The sequence below is a fragment of the Lates calcarifer genome, linkage group LG1 (assembly GCF_001640805.2).
Source record: "Lates calcarifer isolate ASB-BC8 linkage group LG1, TLL_Latcal_v3, whole genome shotgun sequence".
NCBI lineage: Eukaryota > Metazoa > Chordata > Actinopteri > Centropomidae > Lates > Lates calcarifer.
Window position 1 is genome coordinate 3,001,756 of NC_066833.1, and position 27,764 is coordinate 3,029,519.

Here is a 27,764-nt window from a genome sequence, read left to right on the forward strand (position 1 = left end):
GGTTCACTCTTAAACAACGTTCTCTATAATTTCTCTGCTTTGCTCCACAGAGTGAGTAGAACAAGTAGAACCTGAGAGTCCCACATGTTAGGGTCATTAGCTGGGAAGCTGTGGCCTGGGCAGCACCATGTGGGGATTGAGTCATAGTCTGTCCTGCTACACCACAGGCCCTCTATGATGTTTCACCCCTATGAAAGGCTCCCTATTGAAATGATGAATGGCCATGGCCTCATGGTGCAGCACTTCGGGAAATCGAGTCATAGCCAGGAGGTCATCGGTCCAAGCCTGGTTTACACATGAACATAATCATCCTAATATACACCCATACACATCAGTGGGTTAACACTCTTAGAGGCTACTTAGCTGAGCAAACTTTACTAAAGAATCTATTCACATGTCTGAATGGGTAGGGTTGTCTGCCATGCTGGTTTATTTAACTAAAAGCTTTTCAGAATGATGAAGATCCAGCACCTGAGAACTGGGACTGTGAGTGGATTTAATGCATTTTCTCTGTGCAGAGACTGTGATGTGCTCATTATTTTCATCACATAACTCTGATATTCTGTATCATGTGTCTTTATTAGGTTCATTTTTGTACATTATACAGCTTTAAAACTCATTGTAAAGGTCAAATAATGAATTTATCCTCTTCAAAAAATGGCATGAGAAAAAAAAGTGGAAATATGAAGGTTTTTATATTAGTTGTATGTGTCCAAAAAGTGATCAAGCAAGGGTTTTCATCATTTCACACATCAAATCCAGCTTCAAAAACAGGAAAATAAGTAAACTAGTGTACAGGCTGGTCACAGAATCACTGCCCACAACCCTGTTATTTTCAGCAACAGTAAAGTTTAAGTCTAATTATCAAGCTAACTCTGCTTCCAATATTTTTTTTTAAATAAAATGCAAAATATCCACGATTAAAACAGCCATAAACAATAGTCAGTATGACCCCGTGTGTAACATTTGGCATTTTTCTTTTTAAGACTCTCAGGTATTTCTCCTGGCTTGTGGCCCAATCTTTCTTTCATCCACCAGAGTACAACATAAAGTGTTAAAAAATAGAAATACAATAATTCAGTCCATTACTCTCCACTGGGGTGTCATTTGGTGCTGTTTGTACAAGGTGTGCATAACAGGAGTGGATGGGGTCTCTGGTCTCAGCAAAAACACTTGTGGTTGGGATTAGGCTCCACACCCAGGAGCCCAGCAACACACACATACACACACGTATACACATGCATGCATGCTTTCAAAGACACTAAGTGTTTTTACATGTGAAGTCATGTTCTGCTGAAGTGGGGAAAAACAGTGGTGCACATTAAAATAGAGGACACGACCCTGAAAAGAACAATGGAGTGAGGGTGGAGTTAGAAAGTGACAGCATGAGACAAAAGATCAAGAACATGAGCTGAAAAGAAAAGCCCACTCCCCTTTGATCAACTCTAAAGTCAGTGTCTGACTCCTCTCTTCATGAACCTCTGCACATTACTTAGTCAAATAGTATCTATGCTGTAGTCCTGCTGAGCTCCGCTAAACGATGACATGTGAGAATCATTAGGTTATTTTAGTCATATGTAATAACCGCCCTTTTATTTCTAAGCAGGTCCTCTCTTTCAAGTTCCTCCAAGCTGAAAACTGTGTGGGTGGATATGGTCAAGGAATCTGCTTCTGAAGCATGCTGGGAAGCCTTCTAAGGAATACAGCAGATACCAATTAAAGAACATTTCCTCATCTCTGTAATCAAAAGTTTTTGTGTACATTATTTTTTCTTTTTTCTTTTACTTTATTGTCAAAACATGTTTTCCTATACACCTGACAGGGGAATTTGTTTGTCTGTGTTAGTGAAATATTACACTGGTATTCTCAGTGTGTCTTGTTGCTGTTGTGTCCTGAGGGACTGAGGTAATGTCAGGAGAGGCAGTGAGGTTCTTTTGTCCCCACGCTTGATGATTTTTCAAAGCCTGACCCTCTTTGCCGTGATTCCATTATTTTGCACCATAATGAATTCCTCCTATGAAAATGTAGTCTGGTCTGTGTGCACCCATGCATCATGTAAGTGTGTAACATGTGACAGGTTTCCCTCTCACTGACCTGTCAGTGGACTGATAAAACAGGGGGAGAGTTCAAAGGTCAAGGGGCAAGGTCAAAGGTCATCATGTTTATGAATGCTTCCCTAGACTGGACGTGCACGGTGCGTCACCAAAAATTCATTGGGGTCAGGATGTCACTGTGGAGTGAGACAGTGTTTCCCAAACAAGGTCTTATATTTCCACCCAGTTGGTCTTTAACAGAAGTGATACAGAAGATACGTCCAAATGTCTGAATATCAGCTGATGAGCAGGTTTTCTTCTAAGCTTGAAGTGACAGTATGATGATGACATCTTGAAGTGAGACCTCAGAATTACAGCGACTGTGTCCCTGTGCATCATGTTTCTGTAACAATGTAGAGATGATGACATTTTGTGTTGAAGGCTGGGATGGAACCCCAAGGATGTGGCTACATCCACTGACCTATGACCACTTTAAAATCAGGGATGTAGCAGGCTGCCATTCATCCACACACCACTTACTGTTTTATGGGACATATGAGAATTATCACAACATTTTGAGCTCTAAATCTCAGAAACAACTCAAGATGTCAGTGAAGTTTCAGACATGTTACACTCCCCAAGAAAGCCTTTGAGCAGCACACGTGAGACGCAGATGGCTGCGAACTTTGTGTGGGATGTCAGAGTTTGAGTTTAACAGGACAAGGGTGGTGCAGGAAAGTCAAAATGTTCTTTCTAAAACAAAGTTTTCTGATGTTTTTCTGAGGACTCAGTCCTGAGTGATGCTCTATTTCCATGCTCCATACTAACACCATATAGTATGTAGTGTTCTCACATTTTCAGAGTATACTGTGTGTACATGAAGCAGGAAAATTTCTCAAGATATGTGCTGACAGATGTCAATCAAACTTCATTTTTCAAAGCTACTGTCACACAGCTAATAGCAAACTTAACAAAGAGACAGCAAACAGTCTTTCCAAAGAGTTAGTACTTTGTTGCTTCTTTTCCAAGATCCTCCCAGAGCTGTCTCACCACCATTTGCAGATTCTTTTAATTTCTTCCAGCTGTAAGTTGCTCCACCATTTCCTTTGTGCATTGTGGGACAAGAGTGTCCACCAAATATAATTTGGTTTGTCAGTTGTCCAGTGTTAACACATACTCAAAATCCCAGTCTGAATTTGTGCAGCATGTGCTACAACTGTCATGCTCTGTGACCTACTGAGTAACTGAAATCATGTTAAAAATAAATGAGCACTTAGCCTTTATGGGTGCTGGATGTTGAGGCCAGTGGGTCAGTATCAGTTGCACATGTGAACACCACATGAACCATATGTTTAAACTACATCTTAAACCTTTGCTATGGCTTGCGCATATGCTTCCCTCATGCTCAATGTATGTGTACTTGAATGTGCACCACTGCTTATATGACTTTACTGGTTTGTCTGAATGTAATAAAGGTCTGTAATAAAGAACCATCCGGATGGAGGTAAAATACATGGTTCAGCTGGCAGTCCTGGGAATGATTTGCACTCTGGCTCATTCAAAGTGTAGCGTTCAGTCTGTGTAGTGGGCAGAGGACTGCAGTGATTTTGCATACAGAGAGTAATTACAGAGCAAATCACAGAGACTTTTGTGGACACATGCAGCAATCAGTGCTCTGTGTACTGCAGTCAGCACAAGGTACCAGAGAGTGACAGATTGATCCCGTCTTGGAAAGTTCAACCCATCAAATCAGAGGCACAACCCCTGTCTTCTCTCTGACTTCAACCCAAAGACACAGTGGAATCACATGTGCAGTCGCTCTCCATCCTGCAGCTGTTTGTATCTGCTGACATCAGGAGGAGCACAGGATGCTTGAGGCTCTTTCACTGCCCTCATCATCCAGCAAATATCCATTCAATGGTAGTTTCACTGTCTGGGGAACTTACATGTGACTGATAAAGTGAGTAGTGTCTATTGTTTTCTAGACACAGCCCAGTAGCTCGTAGCTGAAAGCTTGAGTCCCAGTGTGATGCTGTATAAATAAACAGCTGACATCCTCTTGTTCCAGGTGGAGGTTTTGAGGCAGAAGAGAATATGTGGTGAAGTGGCTTTTTTTTCTTTCTTCACTCCAGCATCACTAAATGTCTATTATTTCCAGCTGCTTTAAACCCGCTGTTGCATCTTACCATTGACAAATGTCACCTACTGCACTTAGGGAGAAAAACAAGACCAGAAACAAGTAATGAAATTGTTATAAAATTAAAAGATGAGGTTACTACATTTCATAATATATTTTGTCATTGTGGGAGATAAGGGAGACATTTATTCCCTTTTATATACATCAGCAGCTACTCAGTATGCTGTATGGCAGATACTGTACAGTGTTTTGCCTCGGCAGTGTGAGTGGATGTGGCTCAGACCTAGTGGTTTACTTTTCTTTACTTAGGCCTTAATTACAAGCCAAACTGGGAAAGTTTCTAAGAGGAAATGGAAAGAGCTTGATTTGGGCTAAAAAGAGTCACCATAAAAGAGCAAAGACAGTCACTGCAATTATGTTATTTTGGCAATAAACAAGTAAAGACAACATTCATTTCCATGTTTTTTTTTTGTTTTTTTTTTTGCGTTTTCTCACTAGAAACCGTTGGAACAGTAAATGGATGGTCAGCCTCTAAGTTTAAATATACACCAGCACTGTGTTTCCCTCTAAATCGCCTATTTCTGAACAGTTTCTGCAAACCAAAATAAGAAGCAGCCCTCTGGAGGTAGATGGGAAAATATGGTCCACTTGGAGGATATCATGGTGGATAGGGATGGGATTTGGGGGCGTTTCTCTGTTGGCTTTAAAGGAGGAACTTGACACTGTGTCTGATTACGGTCATTTCTCTTCCTGGCGATCTGGCCAGCAGGGGGGCAAAGTGTTGTACTTTTTAATGTACTTATATAAAGCCACTTAATATGTTAAGTTTCAGTGAAACCTAAAACCATCCCAGCCTGCGGATAGAGAGTTTGGTTCAAAGGCATTTCCAGTGAAAGGGGTGTTGCAGACTGACGGCGGTCCCGGGCAGGTCCTGCCGTTGCGTCGCCAAGAGTCCGGAGGCTGAGGTTTGTGTGGACATTTCTGGGAAAACCTCCAAAGCTCACTCTTGCCAAGGAGAACCTGGGAAGAAGCACAGCCGCATTTTCCTGTACAGCCTCAGCGCAGGTTTCCAGCGAGCTTCAGACTCAAATTTCATGCGTTTTTTGTCGGAGGTTTCTCCCTCCTGCGCTCAGAGGATCGCCTCACAATTTGCTGGGAATAAAGACAATGCCCCAGGATTAATTGGCTGAGTTAATAAGTCATTATAGTGAAACGTAAGCTTGAGTGTATATTGGAGATGTGACGAGATCCAAAACTTTTCCAAAGACTTCTTTCATTTTCCCCGGGGGTTGAGGAATTACTTCAAAGTTGTGGATGCTTGTATCTGAGGTGATCTATACTCCTGGTCTCCTGGGATTATACCTGAAGACGGAAGCGTTATTGAGATGAAGTTCTGGATGTAACTGTTGACGCGCTGCAAACTCTTCTTTTATTCGCCGTGTGAGAAATAAAGAGCAGACAGTGAAGTGGATTTCCCCAGCGGAAGGCATGCTCTGAAATAGATCCCTGTCAGACTCGCCTATTATGTGCCGACCCTGCACGCTGTGTGTCTTCATCTGGAATTAATTGATTAACATCCTCAAATGCGCTAAAGACGCGCCAGGATCACGGGTCCACCACCGGATCTTTATCTGTCCCTCAGTGAGTGTTTAGCCTCCTACTTTATCTCACATCTCGCCAGAATGAGGGCTTTTATTCTCAGTTTAGCTCTGATATATCTGTTAACCTGGACAGGCGAAGCCGACACACAGACCCATCTCAGGCGGGTGCAACTGCACCGACGCCCAAGACTGGAACGTGTCCAGGTGGGCGCATCGAGCAAGGAGCGCTTCATCGGACGTATGCGCCCTGGGTTTGGTTCGGCAATCTCGGTGCACAGCCCCAGGCAGGGGGAAGATGTACGGGCTAATGAGAGTGTTACAGCCTCCGCCAGGACAGGGACTGTGCAGGGCAAGAGAGCAGGGGGACAAGGTCTGGTGCCAAGGAGAGGGGTGGTCGGACAGATTGGTTTGCCCGCTCAGCTCGACATGCAGCAAGATGAGGGCACTCCAGGGGCGAGAGCCAGGGTCGCCCGGATGCCCAGCAACGCAGGGTCACCGAATCTGTTGGCCAGTTTCGCAGGGAAGAATCGCGTTTTGGTGATCTCTGCGCCTCATGATTCAGACGGCTACTACCGTCTGATGATGTCTCTTCTGAAGCCAGATGTGTACTGCGAGCTCGCCGAGCGACACGTCCACCAGATTGTCATGTTTCACCAGGAGGGAGAGATGGGGGGCAAGGTGAGGAGGATCACCACGGAGGGGAAGGTGATGGAGGAGCCGCTGGACACAGCACTCATCCCCAGACTCATGAGCTTCCTCAAATTGGAGAAAGGTAAAGAATGGGTTCAGGTCTGTAAGCCGGTGATGCACTGCCACAGTAGTTTGTGCATGTTTGAGTTTGTAATGAGCTTATGGTTTCTTCTCTAGAAAGCAACTTAGTTAAGTGGAGGTGTTGTTTTCCGTAGTGGTGACAAACCACTACGGAAAACAACAGGGGGATTGCACACAAGGGGCTGCACACACCTCACACTCAGCTCACCATCTGTGTAAAAACATAACAAAGTACCTGACACTATTTATACCCTATTCTGATCAGTGATGTGCTGACCCTCAGGTAAGTTTGGCATGGTGCTGCTGAAGAAGACCCTGCAGGTGCAGGAGAGGTACCCATACCCTGTGAGGCTGGAGGCCATGTACGAGGTGATTGACCAGTCGCCCATGAGGAAGCTGGAGAAGCTTCGGCAGAAGGGCTTCGTCCAGAAGTGTAAAGGAGCAGGTGTGGAGGGTCAGGTGGAGGAGGGCACACTCACAGGTGAGGCATAGCCGGGGGGGTAATGTCAAGAATGGAAGCGCAAGAAAGGATGGGAAGCCTCCTTCTTGGAGTTCTGCCACTTAATAATCCACTTCCATCTGCATAATGTGTTAGTTCACAAACACTAAGAAATCCACATATTCACCTCTCTTGCTTCTAAACATGCAGATAGTTTGTAATCAGCCAAGTGCAATGGAGGTGAACACCATTTTATTTGTGGTTGTCACAACAATGAGATATCACACAAAAAGACTCAACATCAGTATCTCTTTCCAAAAAGAGTAAACTATGAATAATAATAATAATCCAGAGTTAAAGAGACATGGTCCCTGTAAAGGGAGGTTTCTGTTGAAAATTAGCACAAACGAATGTTTATCCAATTCCATTATACTAGAGTGTGGGTAAAAAGAGGCAGCTGTCTCAAAAGCATAAAAAACCAAAACAGTCCAAGACCAAGACAAATGAGGAAATATATATTTTGTAATTTGGGTAAACCAAACCTTTATCACATGATCTGAAGCTTTACAAACAGTGGTGGAAAAAAAGATTCATTCTAAAGTAAAATATTCAGTGAATGGAAATATTTTATACTATAATGCATTTTGGAAACTTTTTTATCTATGATCTGTGTGTGTGTGTGTGTGTGTGTGTGTGTGTGTGTGTGTGTGTGTGTGTTTGTGTGTGTGTGTGTGTGTGTTGTGTGTGTGTGTGTGTGTTTGTGTTTGTATGTGGACCAGTCGACACACCTGTAGAAAGAAAACCAGGTAAGAAGATCCTCAGGAAGCCTCCACCAACAACAACAACAACAACCACAGCAGCCACAACCACCACCACGACCACAACAACTACACAACCAACCACAACTACAACCACCACAACTACGACCCGGCCCACGACTACCACGACCAGAGCTACAACAACAACCACCAAACCCACCACTACCACTACCAGAAGAACCACCACCACCAAAAGACCCACCACCACTACTACCACCCAGAGACCAACCAGAGCCCATACCACAGCCCTGTGGCTCCCAGCCCCCAGAACCACTGCTGATCCTTACTACTACAACCGCAGAGAGAGGGAGAGGTACCCGGAGAGGTACCCGGCTAAAACCACCCCGGCTGGAGATAACCGTACTGACAGGAACAGCAGAGATCCACACAACCGCAAGCTGGTGCCTGCTACACATAAACCTTCCAAGATCAAACCCACCAAGAAGAAGAATGGAGGAGAAAAGGTGATGTGGTGAAATTTTGCTGAAATGTAAATTCTGATTGGTTTGGTAAAAGTGTTTATACTGATATATAGAAGCTACTTCACTTGTGGAAAACAAGATTACTGTATCTGTAATCTTGGTGATGTTTTAACCCCAGCACTGAAATCATATACTTAAATAAGTCATCCTGCTTAATCCATTTTATGTGTGACCACATTTCTGGCACTAGGACCTGGCTTTTTGGGTCCTTATGTACTGGAAATAAGTCGACAACATATCTTTATCTGTGCAGGTGTTGACTAATGAGTACGAGGACAAGTATGAGCTCAGCAAGCCAACAGTGGGTGATCCTGAAGAGACAGAGACCTTCACTGACATCAGTCCCACAAAGAAGGTCAAGGGCAAGCACAATAAGCATGACAAGAAGAAGAAAAAGAACGACAAGGCAGCCAAGAAAGCAGAAAGGAGAGGAAAGGCAGGGAAGGATGGAAAGAAAAATGGAAAGAAGCTGTTGAAGTACCCTGAGAAAGAGGACTACCCGAAGCCCACTAAGAAACCATCGCCCCCTCCAAAGGGATCTCTGGCCTCCTTCCTAGACTACTTTGAGAACAGGAGGCGGTTGCTGGTGAGAGCATGACATAACACTCAGTTCATAAAAGGCTCACTTACTCTTTTGCCTGGCAACTCTCCGGTTTCAGGCTGCAGCCAGAGAGAAATATTTGTCCTCAGATACAGTAGCATTATTAAACTGCACTGATCTACCAACTCCCAGTAGATACGTGCTTCACCTTTGAAGCTTTGCTTTATTTAACATTTTAGGTTATATTGCTTACATGCTTTCTTGCCAAGAGTTTGATGAGTAAATCAATACTAATAAAGTCTGCATACGAGCATCTCCAAAGCACATTAATTAGCACGTTTTAGCTTGCCAGGCACAGCCACTTCCTGCCAGGCAACCAGCAGAGACTCCAAGAAATAATCCAGCTCATAAACCTTTGTAAAACTACATCATGTTGTTTTTCACTACATTTTTTGTCTGGATTAAACAAATTAGATAAGACATGTTAATTTGTGAGCTTTAGCATCGCTAGCTGTTTCCCTCTGTTTTAAGTCTTTATGCTAAGCTAAGCTAACCGGCTGCAGACCCGAGAGTGGTATCAATCTTTCCATCCAACTCTCAGCAAGTAAACATATTTTACCAAGCTGTTCCTTTAAAGTAAATTTTCTGCATTCATTGACTTTTCCACATCAGTAGTGATCGGAACTAATAGAAATGAGTATGTTTACCTACAGGAGTCTTATTTCTGTATCACTAAATTACATGTGATTAACATAGAATTATTTTTTCACAATGTGAGACTGTGAACCAGAGAAATAAAGCAGCTTATCAGCAGTGTCTCATGAAACATCAAATACAGTCAGTCTTGACAGAACTGCTTGGTCAGAGTTGTGAAGCTGGATGTGGCACCAGTGTTGAGCAGAAAGAGGAGGTGATCTATAGTTTATTGCAACTCCACTGAGAGGGAGTTGGTTTTCCAAAACAGGCTGGAAAGTTAGTTTTGAAAGTCAAACGTTGCAACATCTGGATAAGTAATCTATTTATGATTAATTAGTACGAACCAGAAAATTCCTCTGTGCTTTGAGGAAGCAAGTCATTCACTTGATTCCCCTTTTATTTTCTATAATGTCATTGCTGTATAATCACACTGAAGTGGCATGCTATATGAATAGACATAAGGTATGTGGAGCAGCCATCCTTCAGCTATCTGAAAGTGGGCACAGCTGTGTGCTAACAGACTGTGTGTCTCTGTTTTGCGGTGAGTATAGATTCTTATCACAGCAGTGCTGTGAGCAGGCTGGGAAAATATGCCCCATCCTCCGCCTGTAGGTTAATGTAAACACCACCTCTGTGGCACACTGTATATGTGTGTGTCTCATTGCATATACATGACACTCTAACCCAGCCTGCCTCGCTCCCCTCAGCTGATTACGTCCCCCACTGAGGAGAACAGCATGTATGTTCAGCAGAAGGATGAGTACTTGGAGTCCGTGTGTGAAATGGCCATCAGGAAAGTCTCCATCATCACCATCTTTGGCTCCCTGATCAACTCCACCATGAAGATTGACCACTACCAGCTAGGTGAGTAGGTCCCACATGCAGTGCCAGCACACAGTTCTTCCTCAGTGGTACAGGGAGGTTCAAAAGGTATTTGTTTGTAACTCAGATAGGCTGAGCCATAGATGATTGGCAGTTCTCTCAGATATCAGTGGTATCCCATCCAGCCCTTCCATCTGGTTGGGCAAATGCAACCCTCGCTGGGCTGTTAGTGGGCCTTGCAGTTGCTGAGTCATGCACCTACTGTGAATAATTGTTTATGAGAATCCAAAGTCTCAGTGGATGTTTTCCACATTTTAATCTCACAGTGAAGGAGGGAGTTGTAGTTTGGTTTTGTGAGCACTTTATTTTACTCTGCTCTCCTCCTCACAGCCTGTAAAAGTCTTACATATTCTCAGCTGAAACTCAGGAGGCGTCACACAACTGGTCTTCATGTCCCTAGACAACAAATTTCCTGTGTCCTTTTTTCTTATTACTATGTTGATAGTTTTGGACATCTCATACCACAATAAGTCATACTACAATCTTTTTTAAATGGGACTTTAATTAATGACCAGAGAACATTTAGGAGTTCCTACATTCGACAGATGTGGATCTCGAATGTCTCCAACCACAGCACCCATTTTTGGTTAGTTTTTAAAAACTGAAATAAGTAGTGTTAGGTATTCTGTCATCTTCCCACACTGTAAAATATCTGGTATAGTTTCAGTAATTTGATGGAGATGATTTGTATTATTTCAAAATATTATAATTTCCTTCTTTAAAAATATATAACTGTACTCTCACCACAGTAGATTGGACATTTGTTTTTGGAAAAATAAGATAAAAAGACTCAGTACTAGTCATTTCTGAAGTGTTGCTCATTACATTTTCCACTACTGTTGCTATTCAAACTACAGTCAGGGAAGATTTTATCCTGTGAATGTTCACAATGTGAAGACAGAGGCCAAGAGGTGTCTCCTGCCACGTCTGCTGTCCTGTCCTTGTTTTACCTTCCTTGCATGATGTCTAACTAGATGCTTTCAGCAGAGATCTCTGCTCCAAGTATAACATTCAGAATGTACACTGACTCTGCCAAAGCCACAGTATTGTGTACTTCTCTGTCTGTGCAGGTGACACTAAGCAGTGCTGACTTCTGATCCCATAATCTTGGCTTCTTTGTTCTTACTTTACTGAGGTGTTTATTCTCTCAGTAACAGTACCATTATATTACTTTGAAATGTTACACTTAGTGATGAGATGAGTGTCTGTGTCCTCCTTTAAGGAGTCAGATGAGTTCAGCAGCTGGTAAAATGCAGGGGTCTGTATCATATTTATCAGGGGAGGACAGGAACCCACTGCCAGAAAACATACCTTCCTTGTGTATCATCCTAAACAAGGGGTAACTCTGCCTCCTCTAGAGCTGATGTGTAAGCCGGAGACAGTTAATTCATCACACCCATAGTTAATAAATCACACCCCCCACACACACACACACTCTTATGCAATTATGACAGCTTCTGAAAATTTCCCTTTAGTTGAAGTGCTTGTTCGAAAGGAGCAAAACCACGGCTGTTTTTATGAGAGGTGCTGTGTCATTTATGCTCGGCAGCTCCTCATATTTTGAGACATTTTACAGCTGTCTCAAACCGGAGGCTTTGGTTAGTGTGTGTGTGTTAACGTCGGGACATGCAAACCCACTGTGTGAAACTTTATGAGTGTGTCACTCCACATGGACCACGTGGTTTTATCCAGATGGAATGCTGGAAAAAGTGCAGAGGTGACGTCACCCGCCCCCACGTATACTAGGACTTGGTTACACTTTTGTTCCATTTACTGGCCAGAGGGTCAGTGTGTGTGTGTGTGTGTGTGTGTGTGTGTATCACTGGAAATGTGTGTGAGCAAGCATGTACTGTATACAAACAACTAGTTCTTTGCCCCTCCCTCAGTTTAGTGTGACTTCATCGTGTTTAAGTTGGATGCAGCATGCACTGTATGTGGAACATATTGGAGTGTGTTTGTTGTGTATTTTTGTGTGTGCAGTCTGGGTCTGTGTCTGCTGTCTCCAGAGTGTGCTGGGGTTTTCCTGATTTGATTGCTCATAGACATTAGACATCACAGAGTGGGTGAAACAACCACCAAAAAACACTGTTCTGTGGTATGTGTGTGTGTGTGTGTTGTGCACATATGCATGGAGGGAGTGGTGATTAAAGGCTTTTGCTCTGGCCTGTATAAACGCCAGCTACAGTAAATTTCTAAGGCATCTGACCATGCCAGATCTCACCAAATAAAAGCTGCTCTTTGTTGCGTTGTCCCTGATTCACTCTGTGTTTCCATTCTGCTCTTCACTTCACAGTCTACTTCACTGTCTTGTCAAAGACGTTTTTCAAAGGAACATTGTTTTGAGCTTAGCAATGGAAAAAGTATTTTACTCTGAGTGTCTGAGAGCTGAACACTCACATTGTGTTTGTGTTATTATGGTTTATTTGTTGAGAAAACCTTGTCACAGCTGTACATCAGTTCACATTAAGATGTCTGACAGTTGTGTTTTTTACAGTTGTGTAAGACCTTCTATTTGTCAGATATGACAGTTTAGAGTCTCATAAACAATAAAAGCTGCCAGAGTTTCATTTTTCCTTCACTCAATATTTTTTGGAGCAAAATGTCAAAGAAAAAACTGAGATGTCAGCACAGTATAAAAAAATCTAAATAAACTAATACTCTCCAACAGAATCTGACCAGTGTCTCTTCCTGTCTCCAGAGAATGACAAACCTATGAAGGGTCTTCGTCAGGAGGACCTGGTGAACCAGGACCTGATCACAGAGCTGAGGAAAGAGTTTAGCATGACACACAACGACTTCTACATGGTCCTCACTGACACTGACATGAGAGTCAAGGTAGGAACTCACTTTCTATAGCCACGTCCCAAATTTAGGGGCTGGATCCTCTAAAGTCCTTCTATACAGGATATACCAAAACCTGTCCAGTTCCAGACTCCTCTCTCTTTTGCCTGAAGTTGGAGGACAAAACTAGTGCATCATGTGATCATCTTTGCATGCTGACATTAGAATTTAGCTCGAAGCACAACTCTATAGCTTCAAAGAGCCTTTAAAGTGTTTACACTCGAGTGATTATCAATCACTGGTTCTGGTAAATACTGATCATTACTTGAACTAGGCTATGTCAGGATAATACAGAAAAGGAAACCAGGCATGAACTCTCACATGAACATTGAAGTTTGTTGTATACTGTTTCCACTGACCTGTGACAGCTTGTATTGTAAACATAGGTATCGTTATATTTGTCCCAATGTCCCACTGGTGTTTTCATTTTGTCAGTCATTTGGACGATGTGGAGTAAAGGAAGAGGAGTTTATTTATTTTTCCAAGGTTCAGGGTCCTTTTCAGGATCCAGCCCCTAAACTGAGACAGGTTCCTTTTAATCATACTTCCCCTCTAAGGCACTGGTTGGTTGGTCTTTTGGTCTTGTGTTTACACATTCACCACCCCTCTGCCCAACACTTTCATCGTCTCTTTCTCTTTGAAGGTGGACTGACCTGTCCTCAAACTGCCAACACGCTTCCTTCACTAAAACACTGTTTTAATTCACACAACACAACATTTGCCCAACACCTGTGTGTATGTGTACGTATGTGTGTTTGTTTGTGTGTGTGTGTGTGTGTGTGTGTGTGTGTGTGTGTGTGTGTGTGTGTGTGCATGGCAGGGTAAATCACCAGGCTGTTTTTGGACAGGTTCATCAAAGAGGCCAGTGTTCAGCTCTCTGCTGACAGAGGCAGAGACAGGGAAGTCTGTGAATGTACGAGGATGTGGGTGTGGGTATGAGACAGAAAGAGCGCAGTGGAGAAAGGTGTGAAAGAGTTAGAACGAGCTGTGCAGCTGATTCAGCTTACCCAGAGGAAAGCGTGAGAGCGTGTGTGTGTGTCTGTGTTACATTTTTGTGCATGTGTTACATATTCATGCTGAAATTTCTTAGCAATTCGTAAATGAAATTGGATGTATTGTGTTTTCCCCGAAGTTATTATGAAGACTGCTTGGGATGTGGCAAGGGTCACGCCACATCTTTGTTCACTTCATCACATTTATTGGAAACAGGTTCACCATTGTTTAAAGCAATTGGATTCTATTTTCATTTCCAGATTTCTTTCCACAGACATTTTTGTTTATTTATTCTGTGGCTTCACCACATGTCAAATCAACCTTTGGGAGAATATGACTGGTTCTTGTTGATGGTCTTTTGTCAGCAATCCTATGAGGTTCCCATCGCCATGAAGGCTGTTTTTGACTACATCGACACCTTCTCCTCCCGCATCCGAGAGATGGAGCAGCAGAAGAGAGATGGGGTTGTGTGTAAGAAAGAGGACAAGCCCAGATCATTGGAGAACTTCCTCTCCAGGTGAGATCACCCAAACATTACACCCGTGGGTATGAATATGCTGCTACAACAGCCTGCTTTTCCGGCAGAGTTTTATACAAGATTTTGAAAAAATGGCCACTGGGATTTGCTCCCATTCAGCCATAAGAGCTGCAGTGAGGTCAGGCACTGATGTTGGGTGATAAGACCTGGCTCACAGCCTGTGTTCCAGTTAATCCCAAAGATGCTGGGTGGGGTTGAGGTCAGAGCTATTCCACACCAAACTTAGAAGACCACGTCTTTATGGCTTTGTGTACTAGAGCACTGCAGTATAGAAAAGTAAAGCCATATAGTGTTTCTTTTAACATGCATAAAAACAAGTACCAACTACATGAAAGGGCATACTGTATATGAATATCTCAGCTTCATTGATATTTGTTTTGATAAAGCTTTTGGACTGAAAAACTGCATGTCCTTCAATTGTAGATATTGTCTTAGTTAAGTGTTTTTTTTCTGAGGAATTGGTAGTCAGAATTATTGAGTGGTCCCAACAGACTGTTCCGGCTTCCATCAAACATCTGTTGCTTTGCTCAGTAATCAGCTGGACCACAATTTATAGAGTTTATAAGCAGCATTTGGCAGATTGCAGCAGCCTGTTTGTGTGTGTTCCACGGATATTAAAAAGTAACATAAACCCCTGCCGTTCCTCAAGGCTGAATCATTGCAGTCACATATTTTCCCGAGATGTCTAAACCAGACAGGCTGTCTTTTGTTACCATGGAGACCTGGATTCCAGCTCCAGATCACAGTGCTGAGATCTGGCAGGTCTTTGACCATAATTCGGGATTGTTATCCTCTGGCAGTAATAGTATAGGAATATGTTAGTGAACTGTCTTAGTACAGAGCTTTCACTGCCGCACCAAAGTGCCACTTAAATCCAGGCTACAATTTTTTGTGATTGCAGGTTCCGTTGGAGACGTCGCCTGTTCATCATCTCCGCCCCCAATGACGAGGAGTGGGCCTATCAGCAGCAGCTCTACGCCCTGACCAGCCAGGCCTGCAACCTGGGTGAGTTCAAGTGAAGTCATCACTCTTTAGCTAACCCATGATTGGTGAATGAACTCACCTCCCTGAGGTCAGGAAAGGGACTTTGAAGGGTTGCTCAAATAATGACAAAAAAGAACACAGGACACAGCTACACCATTCGTGTCCAGCTGTGGAGCCTTAATGCACGTCCTTCTATCATTTCCTGTCATCTCTCCACTTTCAACTATGAAATAAAAGCATTAAAAGGAAAAAATAAATAAATAAAAATGATCACTTGATTCAAGCTCTGCTTTTGGTCTCCACCACCTCCTGAGGGAAATCTCTGGCTCTTTAGCTGCTGAATGCTGCACTGTGTTCACCAGCTGCTCTCTGACTGTGTCTGTCTGCTGTTTGCTGCTCAGCAGGTAGTGGACAGTAGGTTTTAAAAGCTTTTTCACTGAAAACAGCTGCCTGCGGCAGTTGAAAATTACATTCAAAGTGCAGCGACAGTGAACCAAAACTGTGAAGTTGGAGGCTAAAAATCAAAACATTATGCTACAGAATGCTACAGATTATGCTGACAGAAACTGCAGAGTGATAATTCTCTACAGATGAACCCATTTCAAGTAGCTGTGATCCAGTGATAGTATAAAAATATAGATTATAGCTGTTTTTACCTTTAATGGTGAAAAAATCTACATGGCTAGATACCAGTAGGGTTAAATGTTTTTGTGTAATTTGAGTAAACTGATCTTTTAAAATTCCTTAAGATTTGACATTGTGATGCACTTTCTGCTGGTCAGTGTGTATTCAACCAGTGTGGCCAGTGCTGTGAGCACTTTTCCCTCAGGATTTTCTGTGTGTGCTTGGCCAGAGTGGCCATGTCCACTCATACTGACTACTCTTTCTGTGCTCCTAACAATTTCCTGTTGCTGCAGCCAGAAGCAAACAAACTAACAAAAAAGTATCACTTCTTAGGAAAGATCTCCCAGAGAGAGCAAATGTAGAATCTTTAATGAAGTGACTATAGGTTGAAATTGTGTAAATCCTGATTGGATGTTTAGCCCAGACATGTTAACCTTTATGGTCTACAATAGAAAACACATATTTTACAACTAAACAAAATCTAATCTCTGTTTTTCTGAGAATGTTTTCTATAAGATTCACATTAACCAAATACCTGGTATTTCATGGTGACCTAAGCTTTACCCAGACAGGTGTCCTGTCACTGCCTGCCAGAGTATTAGTCAGATCACTTATGAATATGTTAATCACATGAAGAAACTGATTACATGGAATGTTTTTGTTGACTGCTAACCCTCCAGATATTATCGGCATCTGTGTCAGTGTGTATGTTTGTGCATGTGCACAGCAGGATGTGCAGAGAAGTGCCAGATGACAGAACTGGCAAAGAGCTGTTCTGTTCTGTCTGGGACTAACATGCTCTTTTCCTTCCCTGACGACGGCCTTTTCAGCCTGCCCGTTAGTCAGCTTTTCCACAGTTACTTAACGTTATTACTGTATATCTCAAAAAGACACATTCATCTAAACTGTGCAAATCTCAACAACCTGACATGTCTGACAGATTTATGTAAGATACGATTAATGTAAACTTTAAATAGCTCATGCTGTACTTCACTTCTGAGTAAAACCAAATAATGCTGTCATCAGGAGTTTCTTCCCCACTTGAACCTCATGAACCATTCCAGTCTTGTTTATGTAAATTCAAGATTTCTGACGTTTCTCCCTCTCCCTCATACCTCTCTCTCATAGTGCGTGAGTTAGTCAGAAATATACTGTATTTGTCACATTTATGACTTCGAGAATTGATAAGGAATTAGGAAAAGAGAACCGAGGTATTTAGAGAATCCAACTGCACTTACACTAGGCTTTCTTTTAACCAACATAACATGTGGAAGACATGTACAGTGACAAACTCAGTGCGGTAGGCTACAATTCAATAAAATGTATTTTTTAGAGGGTGGAAGGATTTTCAGAAGTTTTGGATCATGTCACAAACATAAAACAGGAGCTCTGTTGCATCTACATGTTTGTGGATCTGTTGAGGTGTAACTACAACAGTGCGTTGCTTTAAGCGCTGCTGCTGCAAGGAATTATGGGACAGAATTCTCTCCTTTCCTTTTTGTAAAGGAAGGCCCAGTGTATCCTATGCTAAAGGAGATAAGATAGGAAACACTGAAGCTCCTTTCCTTTAACATTTAGAGAATTCAACCAGCTCTTATCATGGCTGCCACTGAGATACATACTTCCAGGTCATTTCACTCATTTAGAAACCTTCCTAAGCAAAAAGGACTATTTGACCGCAGCTCAGCACTCCCTCACACTGGAAGCCTCTCTTGTCTGATGCTGGCACAGGAGCTTTTATGCACTTGACTCAAAGCCAGGTGCAGCTCATTGATTACTGATCAGGTAACACCTGTGAAGAGCTACAGAGAGGACAGGAGAGGAAAGGAACAAACACAAGGAACACAACAGCTGTAACACTGAATAAGTCAGCTAAATAAGAAGGCATACAAGTTTAAAACTAATGGCTATTTTGATAGCTAATAAATCATTCATCATCAGTGCTTTAAAGAACAGTAAGCTGCAGCAAGATGAGAAGTTAAACCACCTAGGGTCAACAAAAACAAGATTTTCAAAGAGTCAAGGATTTTCAGATCAATTTTCATTCATGAAGTCTGAAATCGTAAATTGTGAATGATTTCACTCCTGATGCTCTGTGGCTTGGACTGAGTCAGTCTGTGTCTGTAGACTGTTTTTCCATATGAATGAGTCGTGACTGGGCTCGTCTTGCTTATCAGCAAACCCCCACTGTGGTCTATGAGGACTTTTTTCCCCTCATGTGTTGCTCTTGGCCTGGTTGGCACCCAGGGCTGTACCCTCCCTCCCTGCCCCAGACAAAGGCCTGTCCTGCTGACTGGGCTGAAGGCCTGAGAGGTTTGATCCTGGTATTCAGCACTTGGCTCTCACCAAGTAAAGCCAGCGTTCTCCTGTGTTTAATGTGGGCTTTCGCGCTTCAGAGGAAACAGCTTTTTGGCGGGACTCTCCAGACCACCACGATCTCCTCCCTTTACCTAGAAACCAGTGCTCAGGATCGTTCCAATAATAAACAATAATAAACCACAGTCAAACCAGTTTGGATAAGCAGATGGGCTGATGGATAAAAAACAGTTGGTCAGCATATTACGGACACAGTGTTTGTCTTTGACTTTTGCTGTTTTCTGTCTAAGATATTTGCTTCTCTATTGTGTGTGTTGTCAATGTGGCAGGTCTGAGGCACATCGCCATCCTTAAGTTGGTTGGCACAGAACCACCAGATATGGGCGGAGTCTTGGAGCTGTATCCTATCAATGGTAAGAACTTTCTCAAATAAAATAATCAATGGGACTGTGGGTCAGGCATGTCTGTAGCACACACACTAACTCCCACATAGCACCTCTATTTATGCCTCACACAGTACCTCCTTTTACTGAATGCTAAGACCATGCCAGCAAAGTGACATTCAGGTCACTTGTGTCACTACAGAACAACTGTCGCTCCTCACGCTGCAAGTCAAACTCTTGCCCTAGATCTGCCCTTTTGCAAAACCAGAATCCCAGTCAGTCCAGAAATTCCCCTGCACAGGCCAGTGTTGCTGGATCCCACAGTCCCATACAGTAAAGAGGATCTATGCTCCACTTGCTATGACACCATGTCCCCAGAGGAACCTCAAATATTTCTTATTATCAGTCAATCAATAATCACTCAAGATAATCCCCATACAACCTCACAGCTACACATATGTATGTGTGCTGCTGCTGTGACTAGGGACTCAGGATGTATTTCTGGAATTTATTTGACCTGGTACATGTTGCTCAACAGAACAAGGGATAAACTCCACTGTGAGAAAAAGTCAGGCTTGTGCAAGTCTGTGGAAACCAGAGCTGTTACCAGTGGTCTGAAGTTGTTGAGATTTCTGCCTTTGGCATTTGAGCTCAGCATGAGGAGATACAGTAAATGTCAAACTAGTCTGCAAAGGAAAACATGGCTGTACTCCCTCTGCTGTAAAAATAAAAAATTCTGTCTCTAGTGCTTCCTAACTTGGATATCTGCTCCATCCAGGGACTGCTACTGTGGAACGTGAAGGACTGTCAGCCACCTTGGTCAAGGACATGAGGAACTACTTCCAGATCAGCCCAGAGTACTTCTCTATGTTGCTAGTGGGGAAGGACGGCAACGTTAAGTCCTGGTACCCATCACCTATGTGGTCCATGGCTATTATCTATGACCTGGTGGACTCTATGCAGCTGCGCAGACAGGAGATGGCCATTCAGCAGTCACTTGGCATGCGTTGTCCTGAGGACGAGTATGGTGGCTATGGCTACCATCAACATGGATATGAACACGGTTACCAGGACGGCTATCACCAGGGCTACGGTTACTAACTGGTATGTGGATGCGTGCTAACCAAGGATGCTCCAGTTCATTTCTCCATCTGCCTTGCAGCTGTGGCTCGGCACTATCAGTCCTCTTCCTCTGACTCATACCTTTTTCAATCTTTCTTGCCCATCCTCCACCAGGCAGTTGTCACAGATGGTTTGGTCCTTGAATGTTTTGTAGCACTTAGTGGAAGCTTCTAAACTGTTGCTTTCACCTATCCAGTTCTTAGGTATACAGTATATAGCATAGTATGTTGCAAGTAAAGGTAATTGCCAAGGGGCTTTAATCAGAGCTGGTTAGTCAATAAATGTATAGATGAGCCTGGAGGTTCAGGGATCCGTTGTGTACTTTAGTTTTTATGTTTTATGCATTACTGACTTCAGTGTTTTGCACGTTGTTACATTATGTTTCCTTCACTTGCCTTCCAGGTCAAATTAAAATAATCATGTTATCAGCACAGACCTTTATTTTGTAGATAATGGGCTATAATAAGACATATATGTATTTATTGGACATCTGTTGCATTTGAGGTGCAGTTATTGACGATTTCTCTTTTGTGAAGTTTCTGTTGCTATACAATGTTCTTATTTATACTCTATTGTCCTATATGAGAAATAAACATTGTTTACTACCTTTGAATTGCTTGCTGTGCACAGTGTATCAGAATTCACAAGCAAAGACTCAGAAGTGCATTGCAAGAATCTTTGGAGCTACATCTCCCCCTAGTGGCCTAATGAGATGATGAGGGGAAATACTTTTCTTGACAGACAACCCTTTTATATATTGAAAAATGTGTGTTTTACCAAAGTAGAAATGTAAAATAATAACACTTTAACCTTCTCAATGTCATGGTCAGTTCAGTAGGTCAAACACATTAGAGATGCATGTTGTGCAGCCAAGAATTGCAGAAATCAACTGAACTTAGTTTTCCTCCAACATTTCCAAACATAAACATCCTAAATTCAGATTAAATATGAATGAAATTGTGTACAAGACAACAAGAGTTATTCATTTTGTGTAATATTAACATTTTACTTAATATTCTAATATTCACTTAATATAAATATGATTTAATAAAACTTTGGGATGTTAAGATATAAAACAAGGGAACAAAAATCATAGCTGTAATATAACGTGGTTCCCCAGCTGCATTCTGTCTTATTCCCTTCCTCCTTCTTTGTGACCTGTCGTCCACTTCCATCAGTTTTCACTCACCATCATTCTTTTCTTCCTCCACAGAATTAAATCAGTTTACTGCCGGTTTATTTTTGAACAAATTGCATTCATACGTTAAGTTTTTATGGCACAAACAAAAATCTTAAAAGTAGTACATTTTCATGGTATTTCACAGTTGCAATACATCTGACATAAGATAAAAAACAATGTTCAAGGCCAAGTAAAAGAGCCAGTTTGTTGTGCTTTCAGAAATTCACACTTAAGTGGTCTATGATAGAAGAAATATAGAAATTTATACCCCTGTAAACAGTAATACTGTGACAGTCCCCTCCTTGTGTGTTTAAATTTCTATTCTATTTAGAATCCCATGGTTATTTTTGAAGCTATAGTTTATGGATTTGTACAAAGATTGTGTTGTTGAAGTTTTCCAGTGTTTACATATGGTCTCAAATATGACCGGATTGGATAAACACTTATTTTACATAGTGCCACCAACAATTGAAAAAAGTGTAAAGCTTAGTTACAATCCTAAAACTGGCTGAAATGTGACAGCTGGTCATTAAACTTATCAATCACCTGCAAACAGTCAAATAGCTGCACACACAACAGGAATCAGTAGAATTATGGATGATCCCACCTGGCAAATGCAGGGATACTTATTTTCCAGCACATTTATAATGCTGGTGTTCCTCTCACTATACAAATAACAGCAGTCATACACAGACAGGCACAACATATATACAACAGCCTTGGTTATCATTAAGTGTCCAACAGACTTCATCACACAAATCAATCAACACTCTCATTTTCGGTTAACCCGCTGACCATCACCAACATAAATGCTCTGACAGAATCTGTGACCAAGCTGCATCCCAGAGTACAAGTCCACTGTGCAATTTAATCTTAGCAGCAATGAAGAGGAATATCCTCTGCCTTGTGGTCGAGTTCACAAGTCATCACTACAAAGACTCCTCGTCAGATTCACTGTCTGTGTTGGGCTTTGTCAGGAGCTCCAGCTCCTCACCATCCTACAAGAGAAATCATAAAGAGCAAATCAGAATGAATGCAGAAGTGGTGGAATACAGAGAGCAAACCTGCAGACGGCAGAGATGTTTCTCACATTAACATCTGAGTATCCTCACCAAACAACTGTCTATGATGCATTAAGCTAGTGGAGCAGATCATTTACTGCCTTGAAAGCACAAAAGGGAAATAGAGCTATTAACCAGCAAAGAAACTGAACAAATCTGAATACTGGTATATCACATACGACAGTGGCCTCCCTCAGACTGGGACAGGGTACTAGTCATGGAAACTACGTCAAAGTCCTGCTAACTCCAGGACAGTGTCCTCATAAGGCCACTGAAGAGATCTGTTCTATTTAATAACTTCCTCTTTCAAAATCCAATAGACTACATAGAAATCACATGAGGTGAGGCCCCAGCATGGGTCTGAATCCTGTTTTCATAGCAAGAAGTCAGGATTCCTCCTGCACTGAAGAAATCACATTATAGAGAAACGAGAGCCAAGTTTCCTACAGAGGACTTGGTATGTGTGTGGGAGGAGAGGAAGGGGCTTTACATGGGGGTGGGGGGGTGAGTGATGCTGTGTGGGAAAAGGAGTGTGTGGGCTTGTGTGTGTGTATGACTACTGAAGATTTGTGGTTTACTTCCTACCCCTCTGGACCTCTCGAACACCTCTCCGTTGATGACCCGCAGTTTTTCCTGCTGCAGGGTGTACTCCAGGTCCTTGGGCCGGCTGGCATTGTAGATAAAGATGGCCAGCAGGACCATGGGAGCCTGGAGGAAGAAGTCCAGCGAAGGGCGGAAGTCGAAGAGGAAGAGAGAGACGGTGGTAACTAGAACAGTGGTGATCTGGCCTGTCAGCACATGGAACATGTTGTCTCTGAATTTCAAGATGAATGCCACAGATAAACCCAGGGCAGCTGAGGAGAGGACACAAACGACTGTGAGGTCTTCAAATGCACACCTTAATATATATACAGACAGCTCAGCAAGCCTCAGTGCTGTTTATTGATTTTAATAACTACAGTTTTTATCTGGAGACAGTTATAGAGCAACAACAGCATTGGTTATTTGTTTGAAAGCTTAAAATTGCATTTTCCTGACAAGTGACCTTTCCTGACAGTGCCGTCCAGAAAAATCAGAGCACCACTTATTTGTTTATCTAGACTGACTTTTTAAAAAATATTTTTTGGTCATATCACAGGAAAAAAAACTCTCAGGCATGGGGTTGCTGGTTGTTGGAAAGGGTTATACTTGAAAATTTGAGACTTTAGTAAGTATACTTACTTGCTTTCTTTCTAGGACTTAAATGAGAAGATCAATACCACTCTCTTTTTTGAGCCAGATGGTTACTTTAATATAAAATAAAGACTGGACAGATAGAACAGTGGTATCAGTCTTCTTGGCAAGCAAGCAAATAGTTTCCAAAACAGTAGTAGTAGAGTAGTTTTAGCTGGCTAAATTTAACCATAGAGGCATCAGATCTGAAAACACTCATACCAGTCATTTTGGAGGACACTGACAGACCACCTGCCTCATATTTATCCACCATTACTCACCAGTGACCAGCACCAGACCCAGGGAGTAGAGGTTATGTCCATGGAGGAGGCCACAATGCATAGTGAGGCCTCGCGCCTCACTGCTGAGCCCAAGGGTCAGACCATTAAACACCACACCAAAGGCATACCTACAGCACCAAGCAGGAGAGGACTAAGATTAGAATGGAAGAGCTGAAGTTAGCCATGTGTCCTCTGTCTCATTATTTTCTTAACAGACGGCATCTCACAATTTACTGTTCTGAATGAAGATGCTCTCAGTGAGCTGGTCTCCTTCTTTGAGGATCTTCTCATTGTAGATGTTGGCCATGGCAGAGATGAAGCACTGGAGAAGGAGCAGGATGTGACCCACACCCAAAGACTGAAGTTTCCCTACTACCCTGTCCCTCCAGGCCTGTCCAGGCAGTGAAGATGCCCATGATCCACTGGCACTGTGATGGGAACAAAGATATTATAGACAGTGACAATGAATGAACGGATGTCTTTCGCAGTAAAAAATAAAGTATCAACAACATATTTTTCCTACATTTGTTAAGTTTATCAGATATTTGTGTGGATATTTTGTATTATATATAAATAAATCTTCACTCATTTCTCTTTTAATTTGCCATGGTACTTGGTTTATCACCTATTTATCTCTTCCTGCATGCATCATGTTACCTGCTGTTCTTCATCTGCTCCAGCAGCTGTGTGTAGAGTAGGCAGGAGTTGGAGGGGGTGGAGAGGGGGTTTGAGTGGAGACCTGGCACAGCAATGGAGTTTTGGCTGCCTCCTGATCCTGTCGTCAAGGAAACGATGGACAGGAAAAGGATAACTAATGCTGCCCACTGAACCCAGGACAGGCGCCTCCTGAAGGAAAAAGCGAAAAACACTGATTTAAATTTTCAATCTCAAATCTCAAGGTTTGCAGTGGCATCATACATGCAGAATTACATGTTCACAAGATTCCTCATTTCATGACATAATAAAATATTACACTGATAAACTATTGCATCACACCTTTGTGTGTGTCTTAAAATTTTACTTTAGTGAATCGTTCAAAAAGAGACATACAATGATAGAGTCCTACATGGCAGTAAAGACAACATTCACTTTGAATATACTTGAAGGATTTTATCAGGAAAACACGGAGACGTTTGATTAAAATGGCAAATGTCTCTTTCAACAAAACAATCAGCATGGAGAGAGATAACAAGATAAATGGCATCAGCAGATGAATCACCTCCTTTTTGAAGAACAGAACATTACACAGTTGTTAAATGAGCCACTTACTTCAAAACAATTCTAAAAAGTATAGCTGTGGTCAGGATGACAAAGTTGGAGAACAACACTGCCATGGCCTGGGGACAAGAGGAGGACAGGAGACTGAGAGATAAAGCAGTGAAGAGATAGAAGAACATAATAACTGTATCGAACACCAAGTCTCTGGGCAGGATGCTTTGTAAAAGCTGGTATGATATGAGAGGGCAAAATTTACATTTAAATAATGTTTGTGTTTTAAAGAGCAGGCTGAGGTTTGCATGTTAATGAGAGTTGAATAACTGGAATTTATGCAACAAAACATCCTCAAGAAACCAAAAGTATTTCCTCATAGTAGTGGTTCCTATAGCATATTTGAGTCTTAACTAACAGGCTGTAGGTAGGTCATCACATAAAAGATGATGAGGTTATCAAGAAAGTAGAGGAAAGCAGGGACGGCCCACTTCAGGGAGCTGAGGAAGGAAGAGCTGGAGCCACAGCCCAGCTCTCTGCAGGATCGTCCCTCTGAAGACACACACACAAAAAAAGGTAAAATAAATAAATAAATAAAACATACCTCACCAAGAAAATACAGCATGACAGACAGCTGTGACTGTGATGTTTACCTCGGACTATGACCCTGACTGACATGACCAGACAGAAGAGCAGTTTGAGGGCCTCAGCAAGTAGATTGACAGATGCTGGGAGGAAGTCATACTTGTTCTCTGCAAATAAAAGAGACTCAGTCAACAAGATGCCAACACCTCAGGGGAACACGGTTTTAAAATATATATTGAAGAGCTTATTAGATCTTTTTTATCTCTCCACAGAAAACATGACAGACAGAAATATCTGTTTCATTGTCAGTCACCAGCATTGGCAGAGAATTTGAGCAGCAGGATGCGACTGGTCCCCAAGGTTACAAAGCCCAGGCCAAGGGCTAGAGTGTAGGCAGACGAGCGGGAGCACAGTCGGGGGCAGGACTGGCAGCACACCATGGCTGGGACGGGGACTGGATGCAATCAAACCTACTGGAACACATTAAAAACACAGACAGAGCGTTGGTGTCACCCTGGCTCTCAGTGTCCTTGGTACCCTGAGTTTCCATTTCAGAAAGAAGCAGTGAGATTGGTGTATCTTTATCCGACAGTACTGAGATCCATTGGTCATTTTCAACAGCTCTAACACCTTCAAACATCTGCAGACAATCTTCAGTCAGACATCAGCAGGTGAACTAGTAACGGCTAGTAATGTCCCTCACAGAAACGTGACATTTTAAAACTGGATTTTTATTGTGTGATTTCTCTTAAGTTAACCACACACGCTAATCAGGAGCAGTGGATATCTCCAGAAAAAGCCAACTCATGGGTTTTGAATTCTGAAAGTTATTAACAGCTAACTGACATAGCCTTGTTCATTTATTCTTAACTCAATACTTCCATCAAACTTGACTATAAAAAAGAATTTAAAATGCAATCAGTAGAACATTTAAAGCACCCAAAACTGACTAGAGAGACGATTCTAGGACTGGAACAATTGTTTTCATTATCAATTAACTTGCTGTTTTTTTGTTTTTGTTTTTTGATTAATTGATTAATTTTAGTCCCAAAGTATTGTGAAAAATACCTTTCATGACTTCAAATGTCTTGATTTGTTCAACCAAAAGTCCAAACACCTAAAGATATTTAGCTGGCAATGTAATGTACTGTAATTTCTCAAACACAACACGTCTTGGTCTCAGCTTCTCATATGTGAATATCTCAGGGGTTTTTCACTGTCAGAAAAAAACTAACAATCTATAGATGTCTACTCGGGCTCTGAGAAGTTGTTCTGGACATCTTTCACCCGTTTCTGACATTTTAAGATTCAAAGACTTTATGGTCATGAACACAGAGCAACAGCTCACACTACACAATGACATTCTTACTTTGCAGTATCTCTGTTTATGTAAAAGGTAGAATATCAGCACCCGGAAAGACACAGGTTAAAAAGTCTAAAAACAGCTATATACAAAAATAAGAGTAAGAAAAAATGTACTGACTGTATGACTGTTAATGTCTGCAAATGACAGTGCAGTGTGCGGACTTGCCTTTGTAAAACCTTTATGTTTACAGCAGCAAAACAGAGTCATGTAAAACTTGTGGCACAACAGTCAACAGTGCAAACAGACTAAACAAATAACAAGCGCAGCCTTAAAGACCATTTTAACTCTCTTCCAATGCTCTACCGTGGTTACAGTATTCACTATAGTATATCTCATGTTGTCAGGTCTGTAAATTAATCTGTTTACACGCAGAATTGAAGAAGTGAAACAAACGAAGTCTGTAAGCTCCGAGCTAGCATCGTCTATGATCGTGTTTCTGTGAATAACCACCTCCAGCAAGAACAACTCGGACATATTGGGATCGTACGTTTCTACAGGCATCGCTAACAAAGACGTGAAAATGACACAACCTAACTTACTTCGTATTCTTCTTCTTCTTCTTCCCAGCGAATAGCTGAGGCATCGTCAGCTCTTGTTCTCTTCTTCCTGGTTACCCGGCGCAGGCGTATTGACACAGGTGTCGTGTTGACGTCATCTTACACGCAGTGC

At 42.2% G+C, this 27,764-nt stretch overlaps 2 protein-coding genes across 3 annotated transcripts; one reads left to right on the forward strand and one right to left on the reverse strand.

Annotated features, from left to right (window-relative positions):
* The first annotated feature begins 4,904 nt into the window (after positions 1–4,904).
* Positions 4,905–20,814, forward strand: ccdc80 (coiled-coil domain containing 80). The gene is made up of 10 exons (XM_018697313.2): positions 4,905–6,543; positions 6,826–7,023; positions 7,761–8,263; positions 8,535–8,867; positions 10,226–10,382; positions 13,099–13,235; positions 14,600–14,751; positions 15,674–15,777; positions 19,026–19,109; positions 19,858–20,814. The coding sequence occupies exons 1-10, from the start codon at positions 5,853–5,855 to the stop codon at positions 20,178–20,180; spliced, it is 2,682 nt and encodes an 893-aa protein (XP_018552829.1). The 5' UTR covers positions 4,905–5,852; the 3' UTR covers positions 20,181–20,814.
* A 607-nt stretch (positions 20,815–21,421) lies between these two features.
* slc35a5 (solute carrier family 35 member A5) lies at positions 21,422–27,731 on the reverse strand. Of its 2 annotated transcripts, none has more exons than XM_018697314.2 (10): positions 27,635–27,731; positions 26,043–26,202; positions 25,798–25,896; positions 25,563–25,696; positions 25,205–25,272; positions 24,593–24,781; positions 24,163–24,363; positions 23,936–24,063; positions 23,028–23,296; positions 21,422–22,379 (listed from the first exon to the last, which is right to left on the reverse strand). In XM_018697314.2, the coding sequence occupies exons 2-10, from the start codon at positions 26,167–26,169 to the stop codon at positions 22,311–22,313; spliced, it is 1,284 nt and encodes a 427-aa protein (XP_018552830.1). In that variant the 5' UTR covers positions 26,170–26,202; positions 27,635–27,731; the 3' UTR covers positions 21,422–22,310. The 2 variants fall into 2 exon arrangements, with proteins under 2 accessions (XP_018552830.1, XP_018552831.1); XM_018697315.2 differs by having other exon boundaries at positions 26,043–26,199; positions 27,635–27,722.
* Positions 27,732–27,764: the final 33 nt, after the last annotated feature.

What these genes read in the sequence shown, in the direction of transcription:
- ccdc80 (XM_018697313.2), top strand. Translation starts at nt 5,853, where the DNA reads ATGAGGGCTTTTATTCTCAGTTTAGCTCTGATATATCTGTTAACCTGG. An exon ending in GGAGGAGGGCACACTCACAG is followed by an intron (nt 7,024 to 7,760) that starts GTGAGGCATAGC and finishes TATGTGGACCAG; the next exon opens with TCGACACACCTGTAGAAAGA. An exon ending in GGAGCTGTATCCTATCAATG is followed by an intron (nt 19,110 to 19,857) that starts GTAAGAACTTTC and finishes TGCTCCATCCAG; the next exon opens with GGACTGCTACTGTGGAACGT.
- slc35a5 (XM_018697314.2), bottom strand. Translation starts at nt 26,169, where the DNA reads ATGGTGTGCTGCCAGTCCTGCCCCCGACTGTGCTCCCGCTCGTCTGCC. An exon ending in TGATGACCTACCTACAGCCT is followed by an intron (nt 25,273 to 25,562) that starts GTTAGTTAAGAC and finishes TCTTGTCCCCAG; the next exon opens with GCCATGGCAGTGTTGTTCTC. An exon ending in TTCATTCAGAACAGTAAATT is followed by an intron (nt 24,064 to 24,162) that starts GTGAGATGCCGT and finishes TTGGTGCTGTAG; the next exon opens with GTATGCCTTTGGTGTGGTGT.